Genomic DNA, 20,862 nt, shown 5'->3' on the forward strand with positions numbered 1-20,862 from the left:
TGCAATGATAATAAATCTTCTTTGTTATTAGGTCCTGGTGACCCAGTGAGAAGTAATGCAAGAGAATTGCCAAAGAAGTTGAAACAAATGGATTGTTTTTGTACTTGTAATTACAAATGTATTTGAAACTGAAGGAAGCATAAGAGAGATTTGTCCTTTTGTACACTCTTCCTGTAAATTGTGAAGTTCGAGTATCTTATGATATCCACAAGAGCCATCCACAAGAGGGCAGTATGCACTTTGGCATAAATCAGTATTTGCTTGTGAACAGGAATGACCATTTTATGCTGAATATCAAATCTTTTACTGAATTGTGACAGATAATACAGTAATACTACCGTTCAAAAGTTTTAGATTGGTAAGATTTTTGTATGTTTTTAAAAGAAATCTCTTCTGCTCACCAAGGCTGCATTTATTTGATCCAAAATACAGCAAAAACAGTAATATTGTGAAATATTTTTACAATTTAAAATGACTCATTTCTATTTGAATATATTTTAAAATTATATTTATTCCTGTGATGTTAAAGCTGAATTTCCGGCATTATACTCCCACAGTGTCATATGATCCTTCAGAAATCATTGTTGTTGTTTTTTTGTTTGTTTGTTTTTTCAGGATTCTTTGATGAATAGAAAACTTTTGTGACATAATACACTACCATTCAAAACACTTTGGGGTCAGTAAGATTTTTTTTTTTTTTTTAAGAAATTAAAAAACAATACTTTTGTTCAGCAAAGATGCATTAAATTGATCAAAAGTGACAGTAAAGACATTTATAATGTTACAAAAGATTTCTATTTCAGATAAATGCTGTTCTTGTCAACTTTATATTCATAAAATAATCCTGAAAAAAAATTTACACACCTATTTTCAACATTGATAATAATAATAAATGTTTCTTGAGCAGCAAATAAGCATATTATAATGATTTCTGAAAGATCATGAGACACTAAAGACTGGAATACTGATGCTGATCACAATGTGCCATTCACACATTTTAAAATATATTCAAATAGAAAAGTTATTTTAAATTGTAAACATATTTCACAATATTACTGTTTTCGCTGTATTTTTGGATCAAATAAATCCAGCCTTGGTGAGCAGAAGAAACTTCTAAAAATCTAAAAATCTTACCAATCTACAACTTTTGAACGGTAGTGTGTATATATAAAATAAGTCTTAAAGACAGAGTCTTAAAGACAGAGAATAGCGATTGTGTCTTTGACTTTTACTTTCATTGCAAATGGACCTTTGTACATTCTCCCTAGAGGTTGTTTGTGGAGTGCCTTCCTGCGATTTTATTTTTTTTTTCATGCAAAATATTGACATAATTCAAAATAAATTAATAATGTAAAATGATATCCGCTATATATTTTTGGAGATGATTATGCAGTTATTTTTATTCTTTGTTTAATAAACTTCAAATGTTCAATCACTGATACAATTTATTTGCGTCTTTGTATGATTATTTATTATGTATTATTTCTACACCTTTTTAAACAATGGAACACAATGTATATATCACAATGTATTTCTTTTAGAAATAATTTTATCCAACACGGGTCACAACACATGCAGCATATAATTAAAACTGTTCACACAAGGACGTAAAAAGGGCTTTATTACCATAAATATCAAAACTTATAGTGCAAATGACACATGATTTACATACATGCTTTGTAAACTTTAGGGCTGCCAATTTGTTAAAACCCTTATTATCGGGTTGAATGCTTACAACAACTGGTTTCATATCATCCAACTAAATGTTGGAATGCTGATGGCATTTTAACCCCTCTTAAAAATCCTCTTGGCCTCGACACCTTCATAGGAATAACTCTGCAAGCAACAAAAAATCAAAAAGTGAGACAACACAAGTTTATAGCATTTAATCCAAATTTTTATCTGAGGATATGTCATAATCCATAAGGAACAACAGCTCACCTGTACAAGTTCATCACCGATAATCTTCCTGGTTGTCATTAGCATCTTTCCATTGTCCTTGCGTGTAAAAGTTCCTTTGAGCGTGTCACCCTCCATGACCCAGGATCCCTGCAATCAGAATGTCAAAGGACTCATTTTGAACTCAGCAGTGTGACATTCTTTCATTGACCTGTTAGTGATTGTTTGTTCAGGAGGCTTGAATAGAGGGTGTTATGAAAGTTACGTATTTTTCTCTGAACATCTGAACCTTTGCCCTTGGGTTCACTATGGGTTAAAGGTTCTTCATGGAACCATGCCAATACAGAGCCTTTATTTTTAAGGTTGTAAAGACTGAAAATGCCTCTGAAATCTGAAATCGTTGTGCTTACTGTGAGCTCTGTGCCGTCTGCCATAGAGTAGTTAAAAGTGACACCCAGAGTAAAGTCAATTTCCACTGTGCGGAAAGTGCTGACTTCCTTCAAATGGAACTTATCTCCGGTCTGCTCCACAGTGATCTTCAGGTTGTCATGAGAAGCTAGTTTCCTTTTCACCATGTTGATGCCTGTTGAAGATATGCAGTACACATGCACAAACACCTTATAAATAATGACTCGCTGAATCACTCAACATCTTTAGAAGTATTTCAGCGTTTGATCTTGAAACCAACAATATTCAGGCGATGCTTAATTTGTCTGTGCACTCACCCATTTCTTCCATGAACTTCTCGTAGTTCTCATTGCGGTCAACTTTCCAGGTCCCATTGAAGGTCATGATGACAGACTGCTGTGATCCTGATGGTGGCCTAACTTTACCCTGCGCCTGTCTTTTATACCTGTGCGAGTGAAGGCACGCTGTCTTATCTGAGTATTATCTTCATGCTGATGTGGCCGAGTAAAGCTCACAGAGTATAAAATTCACCCTCCCTCCAGGCTATACGTTACACATCACAGCATGCCTTGCTTCATCACTGATTGTGCAAAAAGAGTGGAGGCTTCAAGTCATTCCATGAGAACAAGCACTCACTTGTATTGGATGGTTGAATGTTCACATGGCATTAGTGTCTCTGTTGTTCTCACACAAAGTCCTCCTTTTGTTTGAATTGTTTGCTGTTTAAACTGTAGGGTGTGTCTGTTACACTAGTTGTGGTTTATGTGGCAAAAACTTCTGTGGAACTCTGAGTGGTGCATTAAGCAATGAATTTTAGCTAGCATAATTTGACATCCGTTGCATCTTTTAAATTGAGAACTCTGAAAGGCGAAACTATTCTAATGGGGTTATCATGTATTATTTTGCAGCTACAGTATTTATGACATGACTCAACAGTTCATTGAGAGTTTTTCACTGTTATTGCTTACAATGTCTTAAATACTAATGAAAAATCCACTGTGAGAAAAGCTGTGGCATATTCACTTATAATGAAAATTTAAACCAAAAAGTGTACATGGCCTGCCCAAATATAAAATTAACGCAACATGTAGGGTGGAAGTTTTATCTGGAGACTAAATGACAAGATTAAGAGATATCAAGACCCGAGACATGATAATCTCTGATAATGGTTTATTTGATCATTCCCTCAGTCTTTATCTCTCAACAGTACAATAAAATAAGACCTTTGAAGACCTTTTGTATAGTCCCATTGCATGACCTTTGGTATCGTCCTATTGAAAGCAAACACAAGATCTAAACTTAAAAAATATTTCATGATATTAATGATGTTAAAAAATTTCATAACTGCACCTTTTACTGCAACTTAAACCATTATGTTGAACCATAGAGGCTTCAAGTGAACATACAGGACTAATAAAACCATTAACAGTTGTGGTTATAAGTTTACAGACCTTGCAGAATCTGCAAAATAGTGATCTTTGTTAAAATATAACAAAAATATGACTTATTTAATAAGAAGTCTCTTATGCTTTACAAGGCTGCATTTCAAAAATACAGTAAAAACAGCAATTTTGTGAGATATCAGTACAGTTAATTTTTATTGTGATCATTTAGAAATCTTTGTTGAAAACAGTATTTATTTAAAATAGATTTTTTTGTAACACTGGAATTGTAATATAAGTCTTTTACGCTCTAGATCAATTTAATGCATCCTTGTTAAATGTAAGTATTAATTTCTTTAAACAAAAAGAAAACTCTTATTAACAACAAGCTTTTAAATGGTAGTTTATATGCACAATATATATATATATATATATATATATATATATATATATATATATATATATATATATATATATATATATATATATATATATATATATTCTGTATAATATGTGGCTTTACAAACCCTGTATGCTCCATTGAAGCCTCTTTGGTTCATATACTCTAGGTTGTTAATCTGCATTTTCCCTGCACAATTACTCTTCTATGAAACATGATAGGTTGTTTATTAATCAGGATTGTAAAGTCATGCTTGGTTGCTGTAATCAAATAATTTTGCAATTTGCATTTGCACTCTATCACTAGGGTATCAACAATCTTACCACTGAATCTGAGTTCAGACACAATTCAAAACAATCTGTTTCTATGATGTTTTAATCTCTTTTATGACATAATCAGTTGTCTCACTGCACTTGGCATGTTGATGCATTTTACTAAAGGAGTAATTGCTGGCACAATTTATGTCGAGAAAATAGTGATTAACTACGCAATCTCTAATCTACAAATGAAAGTTGATTTCTCTATGGAAGTGGAAGTATTGAAAACATTGTTGTCATAGTCCTTCAGGAGGAGTTCAAGGTGAAGTAGAAATTGCTAAAGTGGTATTTTGTATCAACCCATTTGTATTAGTTTTCACTCAGAGCTAAGCATTCTTTTTCAAAGTAGTTACATGTTTGTACCACAAGAAGGAGACAGTTGCATTAATATGAACAGACTGAGCTGAGACAAATTTGGCAAAGTGACAGTAGGCCTATTGCTTCAGTATATGGTAATAGCTGACTGTATAAAGGTAACATTGTCATCTGGTGATGATAATACATTGTCTGCTCATAGTAGAGGTTTTGCTTAGGTTTGTGCAGTCAAAATTATGATCCATAGTAAGCTTTTTTTTTTTTACTATTCTCATGAAATAAACACCTTTATAATCTGTATAATTTAATCTGTACACTCCTGACTCCATGTTTCTCTATTCACACAATACCGTCTATAAAGAAATGTATAAAAAGTCTGAGGGTCTGTCTGATTTTATAAAAAACAATAGTGTAAGATTTTAGATTTGACTGTTTATTTTTATTTGATTTCCAAGCAGCCAGACAGATATACGAGTATGTTTATGGGCATTAGAATGGATGATATAAAGACTACTGAATATTTTTAATTTTGTAAAAGAAAACAATGCTTAGCAGTACAACAAACCTTAGCAGTACAATGCTATTTTGTTTTATCATGCAACACAAACAAACAAATTAGACAACAAATAGCTAATCTTTTAAATAATATTTTAATACAAGACTTACATATATGTAGAGGTGTACATAATAGCATTGTGACATGGGCAGGTTTCCTTTAAATAAATCTATATACGAGATTCAATGAATACAAACTCTCAAAGTCTATCCACTTTTAAACAGTAAATATTCACTTTAAAAATGTGTTAAGAATATATTCATTCACGCAATAACACATAATAAAACAATATAACAGTAGCGTAAGTATTCATAAAACAGCTTGTTTATATGTACATGTTTGGTAAATTATCTGATGCAATGTACGAGTGTAATTATGATTCTGTGCAGACATTTTTATTATTTAAAGCATGCACATTATCCTCAGAAACAGAAAAATAAATTCAGACTTGTGAATTTAATTATGGTTAAACGTCTCAGGTTACGACTGTAACCCTAGTTTTCTGAGAAGGGAACGAGACGCCGCGTCAATGACGCCTTGGGAACGCCGCCGCGTGATTACGTCTGAAGCACGTATGTCAATTAGTCCAATGGAAAGAGTGAACGTCACGGGCTGGTGACGTCATTACCAGGAAAGGATAAAAGCACATCCGGTGCAACCAGCGTTTGCTTTGAGAGCCGAAGCAAAGTCGATCACAGGGATGCAGGAAGTATGGCAGGGCGACACAGTGTCTCGTTCCCTTCTCAGGGAACTAGGGTTAGAGTCGTAACCTGAGACGTTCCCTTCCGAGGGAACTTGCGCTGCATCGATGACGCCTTGGGAACGAGAATACCCAATACGCCATACTTAAAATTGCCTGTATGTGAAACTGTCGGCAATCTAAGTATAAAGCACGTGAGACCCTGGGACAGCGTCCAGGTCCAGGCTATAAAACCTCACAAATGTGAGTGGCGAGGACCACCCTGCCGCATCACAAACCTCTTGAAGGGAAACCCCTGATAATAAGGCTTTAGAGGCCGCCGTACTCCTAGTAGAATGAGCTCTGACCACCAAAGGGCACGGCTGGCCAGAGGACTCATAAGCAAGAGAGATAGCCTCAATTATCCACTTGCTGATTGTCTGCTTAGAGGCTGGAAGACCCTTAGGTGATCCAAAGCAGAAAAACAACTGATCTGATTTTCTCCACGGGGCAGCCCTGTGGACATAAGTATTCAGTGCTTGCACTGGACACAAGAGATTCAGTTTTTCCTGGTCCGAAGAAGCAAACGGAGGAGGACAGAAAGCCTGCAGCACAACAGGCCTTGGAATATTGGTCGGGACCTTAGGGACGGATCCCTGTTTAGGGTATAAGAATGCCTTGACCATCCCGGGTGCAAACTCAAGGCATATGGGAGAAACCGAAAGGGCCTGAAGGTCTCCGACTCTTTTGAGGGATGAAATAGCTAGAAGAAATATGGTCTTGAATGTCAGAAATTTTTCTGAAACCTACTCTGCAGGCCTCAGCCTCAAGGTGCCACAAAGGAAACGTATGATCAGGGGGTCTCAACCCAATGATGTACTACCCACCTGGGCGTGGAAAGCTGCAATGGCCGCCACATAGACTTTTAAGGTGGATGGGCATAAACCTGATGCAAAGCGATCTTGTAGAAACTCGAGTACTCTACTAACTAAAGAGTTAACTGGATCCCACTGATGCTGGTGTCACCAAGAAGTGAAAACTCTCCACTTTATTGCATATAATTTCCTCGTAGCTGGAGCTCTGGAGCTTAGGATGGTCTCAACCTCAACCTCAGTTGAGAGACCACTCTCTATGAGTTGGGCCCCCTCAGAGGCCAAACCCATAGTTTCCAAATCTCTGGCTGGGGGTGAAATATTGTGCCCCCTGCCTGAGACAGAAGGTCTCTCCTGATCGGGATCTCCAAGGGAGGGGCGTCGAGGAGATGAATTAGGTCCGCAAACCAAATTCGACTCGGCCAGTGTGGTGCTACTAGCAGTAGACTTATTCCGTCCTGGCGGACTCTCTCCAGAACTCCTGGGAGCAGAGCAACAGGGGGAAATGTGTACAGACTTAGCCTCGGCCATGTCTGCACCATAGCGTCCAGCCCCAGGGGGGCTGGATGAGTGAGGGAAACCATAGTGGACAGTGCGTTGTGTACTGAGACGCGAACAGATCCACTTCTGCTTGGCCGTAAACTTCCCATATTTGCTCCACCACCTCGGGGTGAAGTCTCCAATCCCCTGGCCTCAGCCCCTGCCTCGACAGGATGTCTCCTCCTATATTCTGGCCCCATGGGATATACACTGCCCTCAGAGAGAGTATTTTCCCTAGGGACTACAGGAGGATTTGGTGCGCCAGTTTGCAGAGTGGACGCAAACGCAGACCCCCCTGACGATTTATGTAAGAGACCACCGATGTGTTGTCTGTACGGACAAGCACATGATGGCCCCTCAGGTCTGGGAGGAAATGTCTCAAAGCCTTGAAGACTGCTATCATCTCCAGGCAATTTATGTGCCAAGAGAGATGATGACTCCTCCACAGACCCTGAGCTGAGCGGCCTTCTATTACCGCTCCCCAGCCGGTGAGGGAAGCATCTGTCGAGATAGCAACTCGATGGCAAAGAGCTCCCAACACCGAACCCTGGGACAGGAACCAATGTTTCCTCCATATAACCAAGGCTACACCGGATACACCGCCGCGTGATCTTGATCGCACGAAGTGGATTTCCCCTCGGGGAAAACCCTCTGGTCCTGAGCCACCACTGCATGGGTCTCATGTACAGTTGGACATCACATTGGACACTGCTGCCATGAGGCCCAAAAGTTTCTTGAACTGTTTCACAGTGTGTGACTGGCCTAGCTTCAACACTTTTGTGGATGTGAGGATAACAGCTAGACGAACGGGTGATAGTGTGGCTCGCATCGTGACTGAATCCCATACCACACCAAGGAAAGTGGTTCTCTGTAGTGGAGAAAGCACACTCTTCTTGGCATTGAGTCTCAACCCCAATTGAGAGCAACCTCTTCATGTGAGCGAGGACGACATCTCGATGCCGAACAGCTAACTGCTCTGATTCCGCCAGAATCAGCCAGTCGGCGATATAGTTCAGAATGCATATGCCCTGCAGCCTGAGAGGGGCCAGAGCTGCATCTATGCACTTCGTGAATGTGCGGGGTGGTAGAGCTAGACCGAATGGAAGCATCCGATATTGGTATTCTTTGCCCCTGAAAGAAAACCTCAGGAACGGATGGAGGAGGATGGAGACATGGAAGTAAGCATCCTTTAGATCTATCGTGACAAACCAGTCCTCGGATCTGATTTGAGTCACGATCTGTTTGAGTGTGAGCATCTTAAACTTGAGTTTCTTGACTGCACAATTCAACAGACGAAGATCCCCCCCATCCTTTTTCGGAACAATAAAGTTGCGGCTGTAAAACCCAGATTCTCTGTTGGACGAGTACACCTGCTCTATAGCTCCCTTCGCTAAAAGAGACTCTACTTCTTACTCCATTAACAGAGTCTGCTCGGGATGTACTAACGTGAGTAGCACCCCGTTGTAACGAGGTGGAGGAGAACCAAACTGGATTCTGTAACCTTTCTCTATTATCTGCAGGACCCACGGAGATATATTTGTCAGATTCTTCCACTCTGTCAGAAAATCTACTAAGGGTAACAGTCTCTCGAGACTGGCCTCTGGTGTTGCTGTAACAGCCACTTTGGTAACCTGAAGCATCCTGGCAGGAAACAACCAAACTGACTGTTTTTGAACCCCCCTCAGAGGGCGCGAGTCTGACGCAATGTCGAGTTGATGCTGAGCCGAGACCTCGCTGGAGACCGCTGCGCCCCAAGGCACCAAGGGTGGCGGGGTTGGCAGAACGGTCCCCTGAGGAACCCGAAGTAGAATGGGCACTGCATGCTGAGGTGAACACCGCTCCACCCCAGTTGGGGCTGTCCACAACGCTCTGACGCACGTGAAGAACAGTCCTCAGATCCGGCTTTGGCTTAGAAGACTTTGGCTGAGAGTGTCGGCTCGGCCCCCATGACTTATTAGGAGGGGCACGAGACGCAACACTCTCTTTCTGTTGTGCGCGATATGAGGAGCTCGGCTGGGGATGCTCACGCCCAGTATCCCCAGGGGGCTGGACTCAGCGAGGGAGAAATTTCTTAAAAGCCTCTGATTGTTTTTTAGTTTCTTGAAATCTCTCGACAACTGAATTAACTGAGTCACCAAAGAGACCAGTAGGAGATATTGGAGCATCTAACAGAAAAGCCTGATCTTTCTTTTCGAAAAGCCCGACCAGAGGTGCCTCTCAGTAGCTAAGAGGGCTGCCATTAGCACGAGCGGTCTCCTTCGTAGCCCTGAGAGATAGATCTGTGGCCTGACGAAGTTCTCGAATTTCGCCGGGACCCACACCCTCACTTTTGTCCAGATCCCCCAACAGGTCTGCCTGATAGGCTTGAAGCACTGCAATAGTGTGAAGACAGGCTCCAGCTTGACCATATAAGCCATATAAGTTTTGCCCACTAAATTAGATGTAGTTTTTAAAGGTTTAGTGGGCAGCATGGGAGCCTTCAGGAGCGATGCTGAACCGAGAGACAGATAGCTCACGAGCGTCTGTTCAGCCCGGGGCATCGACCCATAACTATGTTCCTTCATTCCCCTTATATCTGAATATGCATGCACCTGGGGACTGAAGAGACTGGAAGAATAGGGTCTATTCCACGATCTACATAGCTCACTGTGTAGATCATGAAAAAATAGAAGGCCCCGTGATGGAGATGATAAATTGGAAGTTAAAAAGCGCTCGTCCTTTCCTGGTCATGACGTCACCCACCCATGACGTTCACTCTTTCCATTGGACTAGTTGACATACGTGCTTCAGACGTAATCATGCGGAGGCGTTCTCAAGGCGTCATCGACGCAGAGCGAGTTCCCTCGAAAGGGAACTGAGCATTTGCAATACATTGATACAATAACAAAGTGTGCTTTGATCCTGAAAATCTACAAGTTATTTCTTAATTAAAGTGCACAATTAAAAAAAAAAAAAAAAACTGTTTGTTTTAGATATTTCTATTTCTTGTAATATATCATCACAGACATACATGACTCAATACAGTGACAAAAGAAAATAACTTATTCTACTCAGTGATGAAATAACAAAATATCCCTGGACTTGGTAGTGATCTAAATACTGTCATATCCTCTACTATAAATAAAAATGATGAAAACAAACACTTGATGAGCACGTCTGCATGTTGCATAGCGTATTTGTACCATTTTCCAGTTGTATTTATTCAGATGTATCTTTATCTTCTGGATTAAATCAATTCAATAGTTGGCACTCAAAGTAGTATCATTAAATAATATCAAATGGACAGTAGTTTCCATATTCCTATGTAAAATGTGTACAGCTGGTCACCCTCTACTCTATAATACCCTTACCCAGGGCCGGATTAACATAAGGGCTAGGTGGGGCTGAAGCCCCAGGGCCCGCGGGATTAGGGGGCCCGTGATTGGCTGGAGGAATTGAGATTGTCAAGTCATAGGTGGTTGATTTGTGTATAATAAAATAACAACAAGAAGTTATTGGAAAATGTGCCTGACTGATATAATTCACCGCCCAATCAAATTAACTCTACAATTTGCGCCATGACGTTGGGAAACGCCTCTTTTCGTTATGCTTTCATGTAGAGCATGGGTATGAATCGCTCGCTGGAGTTCAAAAATGATGAAAAAAAGTGATAGTGGTGCACAAAAAAGGAAAAACAAACTTGAAAGGCAGAAAAGGGATGCAAAAATTCCTAAACTAACTAACTACTTTGGTTCACTTTCATCCGTGCCCGTGGAAGACCACCGAGTGCAGCGGCAGCAACCCACAGTTAGCTTCACCCTCCTGCGTCGTAACCGATCCGCGTGTTTTATACGTCAAAGAAGGTAAGCAAGCAGCTGAAGTAAGTTAATGAGTTAAGCACTATTTGGATAGTAATTGTTTCTCGTGGAGTCGTAAGGTATTTTCAATATTTATAGGGGCTAAAGTCGGTGATTTTTTTGCATGGGCATTTTTGCCCCAATGAGTTTTTGTCTTATTGTAATATTACATAAAATAAATATATCACACAAGTAAAAGCGCAGTTTTCCCCAAATATCAGCACAATTGCTACTGTGTCTGTGATATATGTTGTGCAACAATAAATGAGTTGACCAATAAGTTAACATTGAGAGTTACGTTTTGGTTTATCGTCATTTCGTCGATGAAAATTCCAAAATGAAACCACAGCAGAAACAATCTCTGAAACTGATAGTGTTGATTCGTTACAGAATAATCCGCGTTTTGAACGAATCAATTCATTTAATGATTCAATGACTCCTCGTTTGCTTCAGCCGTTTGAACAAATCGGTTGAATGAATGACTCGCTTATTAAGACAGTGACTTGCCGCCACCTAGTGTTAGTTTTAGTTTCATAATTAAAGTACCCTTAGACATCATTTTATATTTAAATATTAAATAAAATAACAATCATTGCATTTATGTAATTGTAAATGCAGTGTAAATGTAGCCTATTAATCATTTTTTACAGATATCCACATGAGAAACAATTACCTTCTGAATAGGGCTTTAGAAAGCAAATGTTTTATTAATGCTTACTTTGTCCCTTTAGATAAAAATGAGAGAAATAGCCTGGTGCACAATGAAATATTGGGGCCATCACCACCACCAGACATCATATGCTGATTTTGGCAATCTTTATGTTTTTGAGTTCATATCTGGAGTAAATGCACTTATGGAAGGGGAGGGGGTAAAAATGTTTTATCAATAAAATGTTCCCAAAATGAACCAAGAAATTATGTGGAGTAATTTTTATCATGATGTTCCATCAAAATCTGTGCAGTAGAGGGTTAATGTGTTAAATAGCCTGGACTATTTAGTGTGCAAAAATAATAATAACAAATAATGATAAAGAAAAACATTAAATACATTGATTAATAACAATTTTTTTTTTTTTATTGCGGTAGAAGACTATGGCGTGGCAATCAGATGAAAGGGGGCCCTTGGTGTTGCTATAGCCCCAGGGCCCAAAGTCCTCTTAATCCGGGCCTGCCCTTACCCCCCTATTTATGTATTTATTTTTTCATTTTCTGTGAATCAGAGATAATTGGCACTTGAAACGCAGGGGTCACTGAAGAACATTCTTAATTTGGTCTCTGAGAGGGGGAGAATAAAATGATCTTGATGAAGAAAGCAAAGTACAGCATGTTCCTTTTCATAGATCTTAGAAATTAATGAACACACATTAGCAGAGAACAATAAAAATTGCACCGCTGCAGCTCCACAGTGTGTCAGTTAGGTCTTGCGTGAGAGAAACCACACTTTCATTGGTTCTTTTTTTCCTTTCATGGATACAGGTCCTCTGTACTCCAAATGAAACTGAGGATCAGCATTTTCCACTGACTGCAAACACCTGAGACAAAGCAATAAATAACAACATTCACTTTATTCATGTATATTAATTATTATATTGTATTAATTTTATTATATTATATTATATTTTATATATTATATGATATTATTTTATATTATAACAATTAGTTCTTGTTCTCGATTCTGATTGGCTTAGACCCTTTACAGCCATGCAATATTCTACCATTATCACCACGGGAACCGTTTCATCGTTTATATCACTGCGTTTGCAGCATTTCTCTCACAGCGAGTGTCATGGAGGATGAGCAAATACCATAATTTTACAAATACTACTGTTGTTCTGTCAGAGAATGTAGTTTTAAAGAGTTAGTTCACTAAAAGTTTTTAAAATTATGTCATTAATTTCTTATCTTCATGTCGTTCCAAACCCTTAAGACCTTCGTTCACCTTCGGAACGCAAACGCAAAAAGAGCTTTCTGACCCTCCCATAGACTGCAATGTAATCACCACTTTCAATGCCCAGAAAGATAGTAAATACATTGTTAAAATAGTGCACAAAAAGTATTCTCGTCGCTTCATAACATTAAGGTTGAAACACTTAAGACACATGGACTATTTTAACAATATCTTTACTACCTTTCTGGGCCTTGAAAGTGGTGATTACATTGCAGGGGTCAGAAAGCTCTCAGATTTCATCAAAAATATTTTAATTTGTGTTCTGAAGATAAATGAAGGTCTTATGGGTTTGGAACGTCATGAGGGTGAGTAATTAATGACAATTTTCATTTTTGGGTGAACTATCCCTTTAAGATTGTTTTAGGCGAGAATGTAGTAATTTAGACCTCAAATATGTAAAATAAACATTTATAAACATAGTGCCTATTTGACAATTCGTTTAGTCGTTTTTGGAGATGTGCCCACCGAGAACAGCTTTATCTTGGCCATTCCTTCAGGAATTTGCCGCTGGCTCTTATGTAGATAGTGTAGGTATAGGTATAATTCATTTTGGGTGTATCAAACGGATAATCTGTTTGAAGGGTCCGTTAGTGATTGTAATTTCGACTTCAGTGACAGTTACATTATTACACCGTCAGATGGCAGCAAAGACTGTCATTATGAGTGAGTCAGTCTTTTGTTTTATCAGTCAAAGACTTTTATATTGAAAAGGACAGACACAAGGTTGTAAACAATTTAGGGTGTTTCCACACCTAGTTCGTTTGAGCCCTCCAAACGCTCTTGGACCAGTTCAGCATGTATAGGTGAACAAACCAAGTGATCTCAGACCCCCCTAAAAGGACCCTCGTTTGTGGGTCCGTTTGTGGTTCGATTTCTTGGTGATATGTGAAAGCGATGAGCTCCTGGTCCACTTTGTGTTTAGTTTCGTGCTACATTGCATTCTATCTTTTGCAGTTCTAGTGTATGTTCAACGCGACATACATTCACATCACGTTAACGCAGCACAGCGGTAGAGTTACACTCATGTGACACTGCACAGTCATGATGATGATAATTTGTATGCGTAAATGCATAATATAACATTGCATAACATTTCATTTGCATGCTGTTCTGAGCGCGAACATCCGAAGCGCGTGAGAACTGAACTAAGTTATCCTGTTAGCCAGCAATCCCACTTTTGAAAAATCCCCAGAAATGGCATTCCCAAACTAAAACAGATACAGTTCATGAACCCTTTGCACTAAAAGCTATTATTGTCATAATGATTTTTTTTTATATAAATAGTTTCAAAGTTTTGTAAAGTTATTAGAAATGTATTTTTATGAAATATCTTCATGAAAATAATATTGAAGTTGGCATTGTATCAATCTAGAAATGCACTGCAGCTAAAGCCACATGTCTGACCATGTTATATTTAAAATCTGAAGATGATAAGTCTAAAACTCTGTATTTAATTAAATGTTTTTAAAGATCATGTCATTTGACTTTAATTTGATTAGACTCTAAAATGCAAACTGATGTTTATTGTCATCTTCTAAGCATCGATTCAGTCTATTGTCTCTATTGTTTTGTGGTGCAAACGAGCCCCAGTCAGTCTCAGTCTCCACTGCACATATTCACACCTCTCCGGCCTGGTTATGGCTCTAAATATTATTTTCTTTTGTCTTCATAATAATTACTAATGACTGACTATTCACACTGTTCCCTAATCAATCCCTAATTTCTTTTATCAAAGTTCTCACTTCACATTTGAAACTGTATCAAATTCCCTTCTTGAAAAAAGAAACATTTCAATAAGCATTCTTATTTAAAATTGTTCATAAAAATAACAGCTAGGTGGCAGAATCTTAGTGCTCGCTAGCATGTTAGCTTAGCACACCATCAATACACGACAATTTTTGAGATTAAAACTATGTTTTTACTTAAAACTTATTTTATAACGCAAGTCGAGTGTTTTAAGTAACCTTCTGTGATCTGATTTGGCTTCAGATAAAAAAATCAGACAGAAAATATATTATTTTATAGTATTATGCACGATGATAAAGTCTATATCGATTAGCATTACATTATAAATATAATCTATTATTATGAAAATACCTGACATGGCTCGAAGAACACATACATCATATATCATTGCAATCATGTTTATTGTCTCCAAAACATCTTTATCTGCATGTTACAGCGATCTCTGATAAGCTTTGTTCATGTCAGGGAGTTCCTGGAATGTCACATGATATGGCTCTTCTTCATGTGTTCCATATATGGACTAAATGTGCATAGGGCGCCCTCAGGTTGCCAGTGTGTATTGAAAACATAGTACATCAGAGTATCCAGCGCTCATAATGATTACATCGGCCCATTGTGGGTATAAATTCAATAAATATTATTCCTCTCTATAGAAAACTGACGTAAACCTATGAGAATCTAAACAAACCAAACAACGTCCCTCTGGGATTTTAGCTAAAAGCCCCGAGGGATGTTGTTTGGTCAAGCGCTTTCATGACGACCGCACAGGAGTTTTTTTTATGAATGGGAGCGCTCATAATTCATATTAAAGGTAACTCCTGACACAAATTAATACATGACTGTCACTATAAGTTTCTCAGAATAAAATAGTGGTCAAATACTGAAACTTGAGACTTATATCTTTAGATTAGAATGTATAGTTTGTCATGGTAATAACATTCAATCTGATAGTAACTGAACTATTTAAACAAAGAACGATACAGTGCGTCAGCATCCTCGTGAAGGCTATATCTTTCTAGTCTTATTGGCAAATACACACAAAGTTTACATAAACAGTCGGTTATGTGTTATGTCTAAAGTGAAAGTAGACAGTTGGGAGAAAATCGGATGCATGACTGTAACCTTGCAGCGTGAGCTCTTAAAGAAACAGCAACCAAATAATAAACATGGTGCTGCTAGTCCTTAGTGTTAATAAAACAACAAAAGAGAAAATCACTCACTGCTCTTCACTGAATAACTTCAGTAGCTTAAATAAGAATCAATGTATAATTTATACAGTGAAGTCTATGTAGTGTAATTTTTTTTTTTTTTTTTTTTTTTACATTTGTTTATTCAATTTCGTATTTAAATGGTTGTGTTATATCCACCTACTGTGGCTGAAAAAATAAAGCACTGTTTATTTCATTTGTATGTTATGTTGTGTATTTGTAATGTGCATCTTTATTCTTAATTTTAATAACAAAGATAAAATAATGAAATTAAAGATTTTTATCTGCACCCACTATGGCCTACATGGTCTGTCATTATATTTTACTACATTGTATTTTGTTATCTCTGTTAGGCTACATTTTTAAAATATGGAAATTAGTTTGGCTGTAGCCTACTGCTCAGTCACTTGCAAAATATTAAAAACAACATGAAAAGAATCATGATGAAATTATGAATCGCGATTTTCCTGAAAAAAATCATATGATATTTTTGCCATATCGCACCACCCCTAAAAGAGGCTATAACAGAACAGTGTTACAATGCAGCGTAAAAGTAAAAAAATAAAATAGAAATAACTATGACAGAAGTACATGAGCACCAGTGAAAAAATAAGCTGAAATAAAGGATTCCTGTCCCTTCTACGACAACCTGGATTGAAATTTGGGTACAAGCACTTGTGCTTGTCTGACAGATGTTGTCGAAGGTGGAAGTGTAAACATGCAAAATGCACAGAAAACTGAGATCCGAGTTCTTTTGAGGTTGTGATGTGAACAAGAAAGGGTCTGAGATCACTTCAATGCTGAAGAGGACCAAAAAAATAACCGGGTTCTCTTCTGAGTCCAGTATATTGTGAACACCAAAAGAACTGAGGTCACTTTCGACTGGTTCCCTTTCTGGTTCACTTTAAAGGGATGGTAAGGAGTAAAATCAGCCTAGGGTCCTTTGCACCATGACCCCAAGCCAAACACCTCCCAGAAGCCTTTTTTCCCTTGGTCGAACATTATTAAAGTTAGAGCTTATTTAGAGATATCAGCCGGATGGCTTAGTGCAGGCGCTAACGGATCCAAGGATGTATCTCGTAAATTACCCCACTAATAATGCCCGGAATGGTACCAAACTTATACAGTAGTACAAATAGGTTCTGTACTCATAAAACGAGGCATTGGAGTTTATTATGACCGCCGCTAGTGTAGCTAGCGAAAGCGGTCATATAGGGATTGTCAAAGTTTTTTTTTTCGTCATCTACTGAATTTTTTCGTCAACGATACCAGGGACACCGAAACACCGGGGAACATGAAATTTGGTGGGCATGTAGCCCCACTAGACTTTTACGGAAAAATTTCGTTTGGTCCCCGGGGGCCACTCCCCCCCCGCGCTGGGCCCCCCCAAACCCAAAAAATGCAGTTTTTCCTAAATAACTACCTGAACCGTGGCACAGAGGATGAAGACATTTTTATGGTATGTTGCTCTTAAGGGCCCACATCAACCTAGCCCATAATCACTCATTTGTGATTTGCGCCCCTCCCATAAAAAATGAAAATGCAATATTATTCTGCTTTAATCGCCCCTATCTTCAGTTGAGATGTTCAGAACTGCACCATATTTCATGTGTATGATTAACTTGACATCCTCTGGGGAAATGCTAAGTTTCGTAGAATTTCATCCATGGGGGGGTATAAAATAAATTCATTTATGTGCACATTTAGTGACTGTACACTCATCGGCCTGTAGATGGTGGTGTTGAGCGAAGGGTTGCTGGTTTAGGATGATACTTAAGGTTGCCAACTGTCCCGAATTAGGCGGGACGTCCCGCATTTTGGGCCTAATTTATTTGTCCCTTGCGTGACCTCCCGTGTCCCGTTTTTTGACAAGCTGATAAACCACTGACTGATACAACAGCAACAGCAGCAGTGCTGACCACGACACTTGAGAATGATCACCGACACCTGTCATCATCCAATCACAGCTTTTTTTAATCACTGTTTTGAGACAAATCATTGTTTGATTTGCGAACATCCTCTGCCGTCTGGCCGCTTCCGCTTCAAGCCGGACTCGTCTCGCGCTAACGGTAATTTCCTTTCACTGTCCACGTTTTGATTTCGGCTAATCAATTTTGGCGAATGCAAACAACGTGATTATTGTTCATGAGTCTAACATCCAGCCACGCAAGAAAACATGTGATCTACCTGAGGGAATAATATGCTCAAAAAACATTTCTGATTATTATTAATGTTTTAAAGCTTTTAGAAAGTACATAGAAAGCTTTTGTAACATTATCTTAACTGTCACTTTTGATTAATGTAATGCATCCTTGCTGAATAAAAGTAGGCAATTACTTTCTTTATTTTTTCCCAAAAAATAATCTTACTAACCCCAAACTTTTGAACTGTAAGCCTAGTGTATAATGTTAAAAAAGCTTTCTATTTTAGATAAATGCTGTTATTTTGAACTATGGTTTGTTTGTAATGTGACTTTTTCATGTATGACATTAAAATTATTTTTAGAATTAAATACATAAATAGGTTAAGCAATACAAATGTGTTTATGTCTGATAACCTTTTAAACACAAACTTAACTGCAGACACTGAAATGACGTACACTGTGTGATACAGTACAAATATTTTGAGTGTCCCTCATTTTCCTATAAATAACCACGATTGTCCCGCATTTTCCTTTTCTGAAGTTGGCAACCCTAACTGTCACACACACACATGCAGGAATACAAACAAACGCAAGCATGCACACACACTGACATCCACACGCACAGACACACACCCATACACACACACATACAAATCCACATGCACAGACACACACACAAACACACACGCGCACACACATGTACGCACGCATACATACACGCACAGACACACACACACACAGACACACACATACACAAACACATACACACACACACAGACAGACATGCACATACTACTACTTTTTTTAGGTATATACATAAACACGCAATACAGCCAAATTGCTCCACGTCATTTCTTTTTGTGGAAAGCCAGTGCAGGCCTGAGCGGCGGTCATATTTTGTACCGCCATGCAGTACATCTAGTTTAAATAACACTTGCCTGACAGCTCATGCTACTGCTAACCCGGATGTCGAGGCCACTTCCGTGATTGGGAAAAGCACGTAAAAGTCCTGGCAGAAAGCGTAAGGATGTAGTGTAACGACGCTCAGTTCCAGGAATGCACTAATATTTTGTTGGTAGTACTAGTTTGCAACAATTATTAGTTAACACTAAGTTGTAAACACTTCAGAAAAAATAATAATTTGTCGTTACACTACATCCTTATGCATCGCTTTCTGCCAGGACTTTTACGTGCTTTTCCCAAATCACGGAAGTGACCTCAACGTCCGGGTTAGCAGTAGCATGAGCCGTCAGGCAAGTGTTATTTAAATAAACTCCAATGCCTCGTTTTATGACGGCTGTGATTCTGCTGATAAAGAGTGATATCGCACGGCTATGATATGCAGTGTGATACTGCACATATATTATATTCAATTATATTATATTAATAACCTTATAATATATTAACCTGACATGGTTCTCTCACCTGTATGTGTATTCAGACACATTTATCCTTCCTTTCTCTCCTGTGGTCTCTGTACGACTTGTCAGGTTGACCGTGTTTCCAAACAAGCAGTAACGGGGCATTCTTTGCCCTATCACCCCTGTGACCACCTCTCCTGTGTGGATTCCAATGGTGATCTGCTCCAAAACATAACAGTTAGATGGTAAATATGTAAAGCTTGAAAATATGTAAACACATTCACACATAGCACATTAATAATCATATTGTCTTCAACAATGAGAAATCGTTCTTTTTTCTCCAGCAAATGCATAGAACATTCCTTCTCTGATCGAGACACGCTCTGCCATGTGTACGTGCCAGAGCAGAGCTAACTGTTCAGAATAAAGTTAATGTGGGTGTATTTTTAAACACTGAAAGGAAGGATGATCTGACGGTGTCTCCCTTTGCCAGACTGTGCTTACTTTTGTGTTTGTGTCTTTGTGTGAAAGTGTCTGTCCCATCCGCCTAATACAGCATTTTCTCTCATTTAGATGCAGCACATCTTCAACAGCTACACATATAATAACAAATCTGTGTCTTCTGGTTAAACAAAAGACCCTGCCGAGACAATTATTTACTGGGGACATGTCTAACACAGTTTATAAATGTATTATAGAGCTATTCTTAGAAAACACAAAACATACACAAGGTAAAATGTATACCCACAGGAGCATGTTTTATGATGGGGGTGTTTTATGAAGGACAGCATGGTGGGTGGGTGCTTATGTGACCCCATCAGCCAGGTACGTAAAATATGCAAGAGATTTTGTTTAATTTATGCTATGAAGCAGCACATTAAACAAGTCTAAACATTCAGGATTTATTTATTCATTAAATTACATATACAGTGACCAGTACATACTTGTGTATGTGCAGTGTGCATTGGAAGTATTAGTATTAGTTAACTTGCAAAAAAATTATTTCTGTGATTAATATTTGCTGTGTAACGCATTAAAAAAATAATTACCGCAGCATCTGCTTTTTTAGATTCTCAAAGTACTTTTGCTAATGAATTTTCCATAAACATTGCCAAACACACTATAAAAGGCACAGCTAAATCTGAAATTTTTAATACTGGGTTTATGTGAATCCGGTTTTAAGTTCAATTAAATTAAAGGTTGTTAAAATATTTTTGATGTTCTGTAAGTGTTAAAGGGCTCTTTTTTATTA

The 20,862-nt window shown here is 38.4% G+C and overlaps 3 protein-coding genes across 5 annotated transcripts in view; 1 reads left to right on the forward strand and 2 right to left on the reverse strand.

Annotated features, from left to right (window-relative positions):
• usp53b (ubiquitin specific peptidase 53b) overlaps nucleotides 1-1,444 on the forward strand; it is a 111,723-nt gene extending 110,279 nt beyond the window's left edge. For 2 of the 3 annotated variants that reach the window (XM_084096506.1, XM_084096507.1), the window contains exon 18: nucleotides 32-1,444. The gene's annotated coding sequence lies outside the window, so the exon portion shown is untranslated. The remainder of the gene's footprint in view (nucleotides 1-31) is intronic. The other variant, XR_014603946.1, reaches the window with a different exon arrangement.
• Nucleotides 1,445-1,604: 160 nt separating this feature from the next.
• Nucleotides 1,605-2,945, reverse strand: fabp2 (fatty acid binding protein 2, intestinal). The gene is made up of 4 exons (XM_084096600.1): nucleotides 2,625-2,945; nucleotides 2,310-2,482; nucleotides 1,942-2,049; nucleotides 1,605-1,836 (listed from the first exon to the last, which is right to left on the reverse strand). The coding sequence occupies exons 1-4, from the start codon at nucleotides 2,689-2,691 to the stop codon at nucleotides 1,786-1,788; spliced, it is 399 nt and encodes a 132-aa protein (XP_083952726.1). The 5' UTR covers nucleotides 2,692-2,945; the 3' UTR covers nucleotides 1,605-1,785.
• A 9,338-nt stretch (nucleotides 2,946-12,283) lies between these two features.
• The window catches only part of gucy1b1 (guanylate cyclase 1 soluble subunit beta 1), a 71,192-nt gene continuing 62,613 nt past the window's right edge, over nucleotides 12,284-20,862 (reverse strand). Inside the window, exons 12-13 of the mRNA XM_084095441.1 lie at nucleotides 19,675-19,829; nucleotides 12,284-12,736 (exon numbers count right to left, since the gene is read on the reverse strand). Of these exons, the coding sequence (XP_083951567.1) occupies nucleotides 12,619-12,736; nucleotides 19,675-19,829 (273 nt within the window). The 3' untranslated portion in view covers nucleotides 12,284-12,618. The remainder of the gene's footprint in view (nucleotides 12,737-19,674; nucleotides 19,830-20,862) is intronic.

Source organism: Abramis brama (genome assembly GCF_963993115.1).
Source record: "Abramis brama genome assembly, chromosome: 2".
NCBI lineage: Eukaryota > Metazoa > Chordata > Actinopteri > Cypriniformes > Leuciscidae > Abramis > Abramis brama.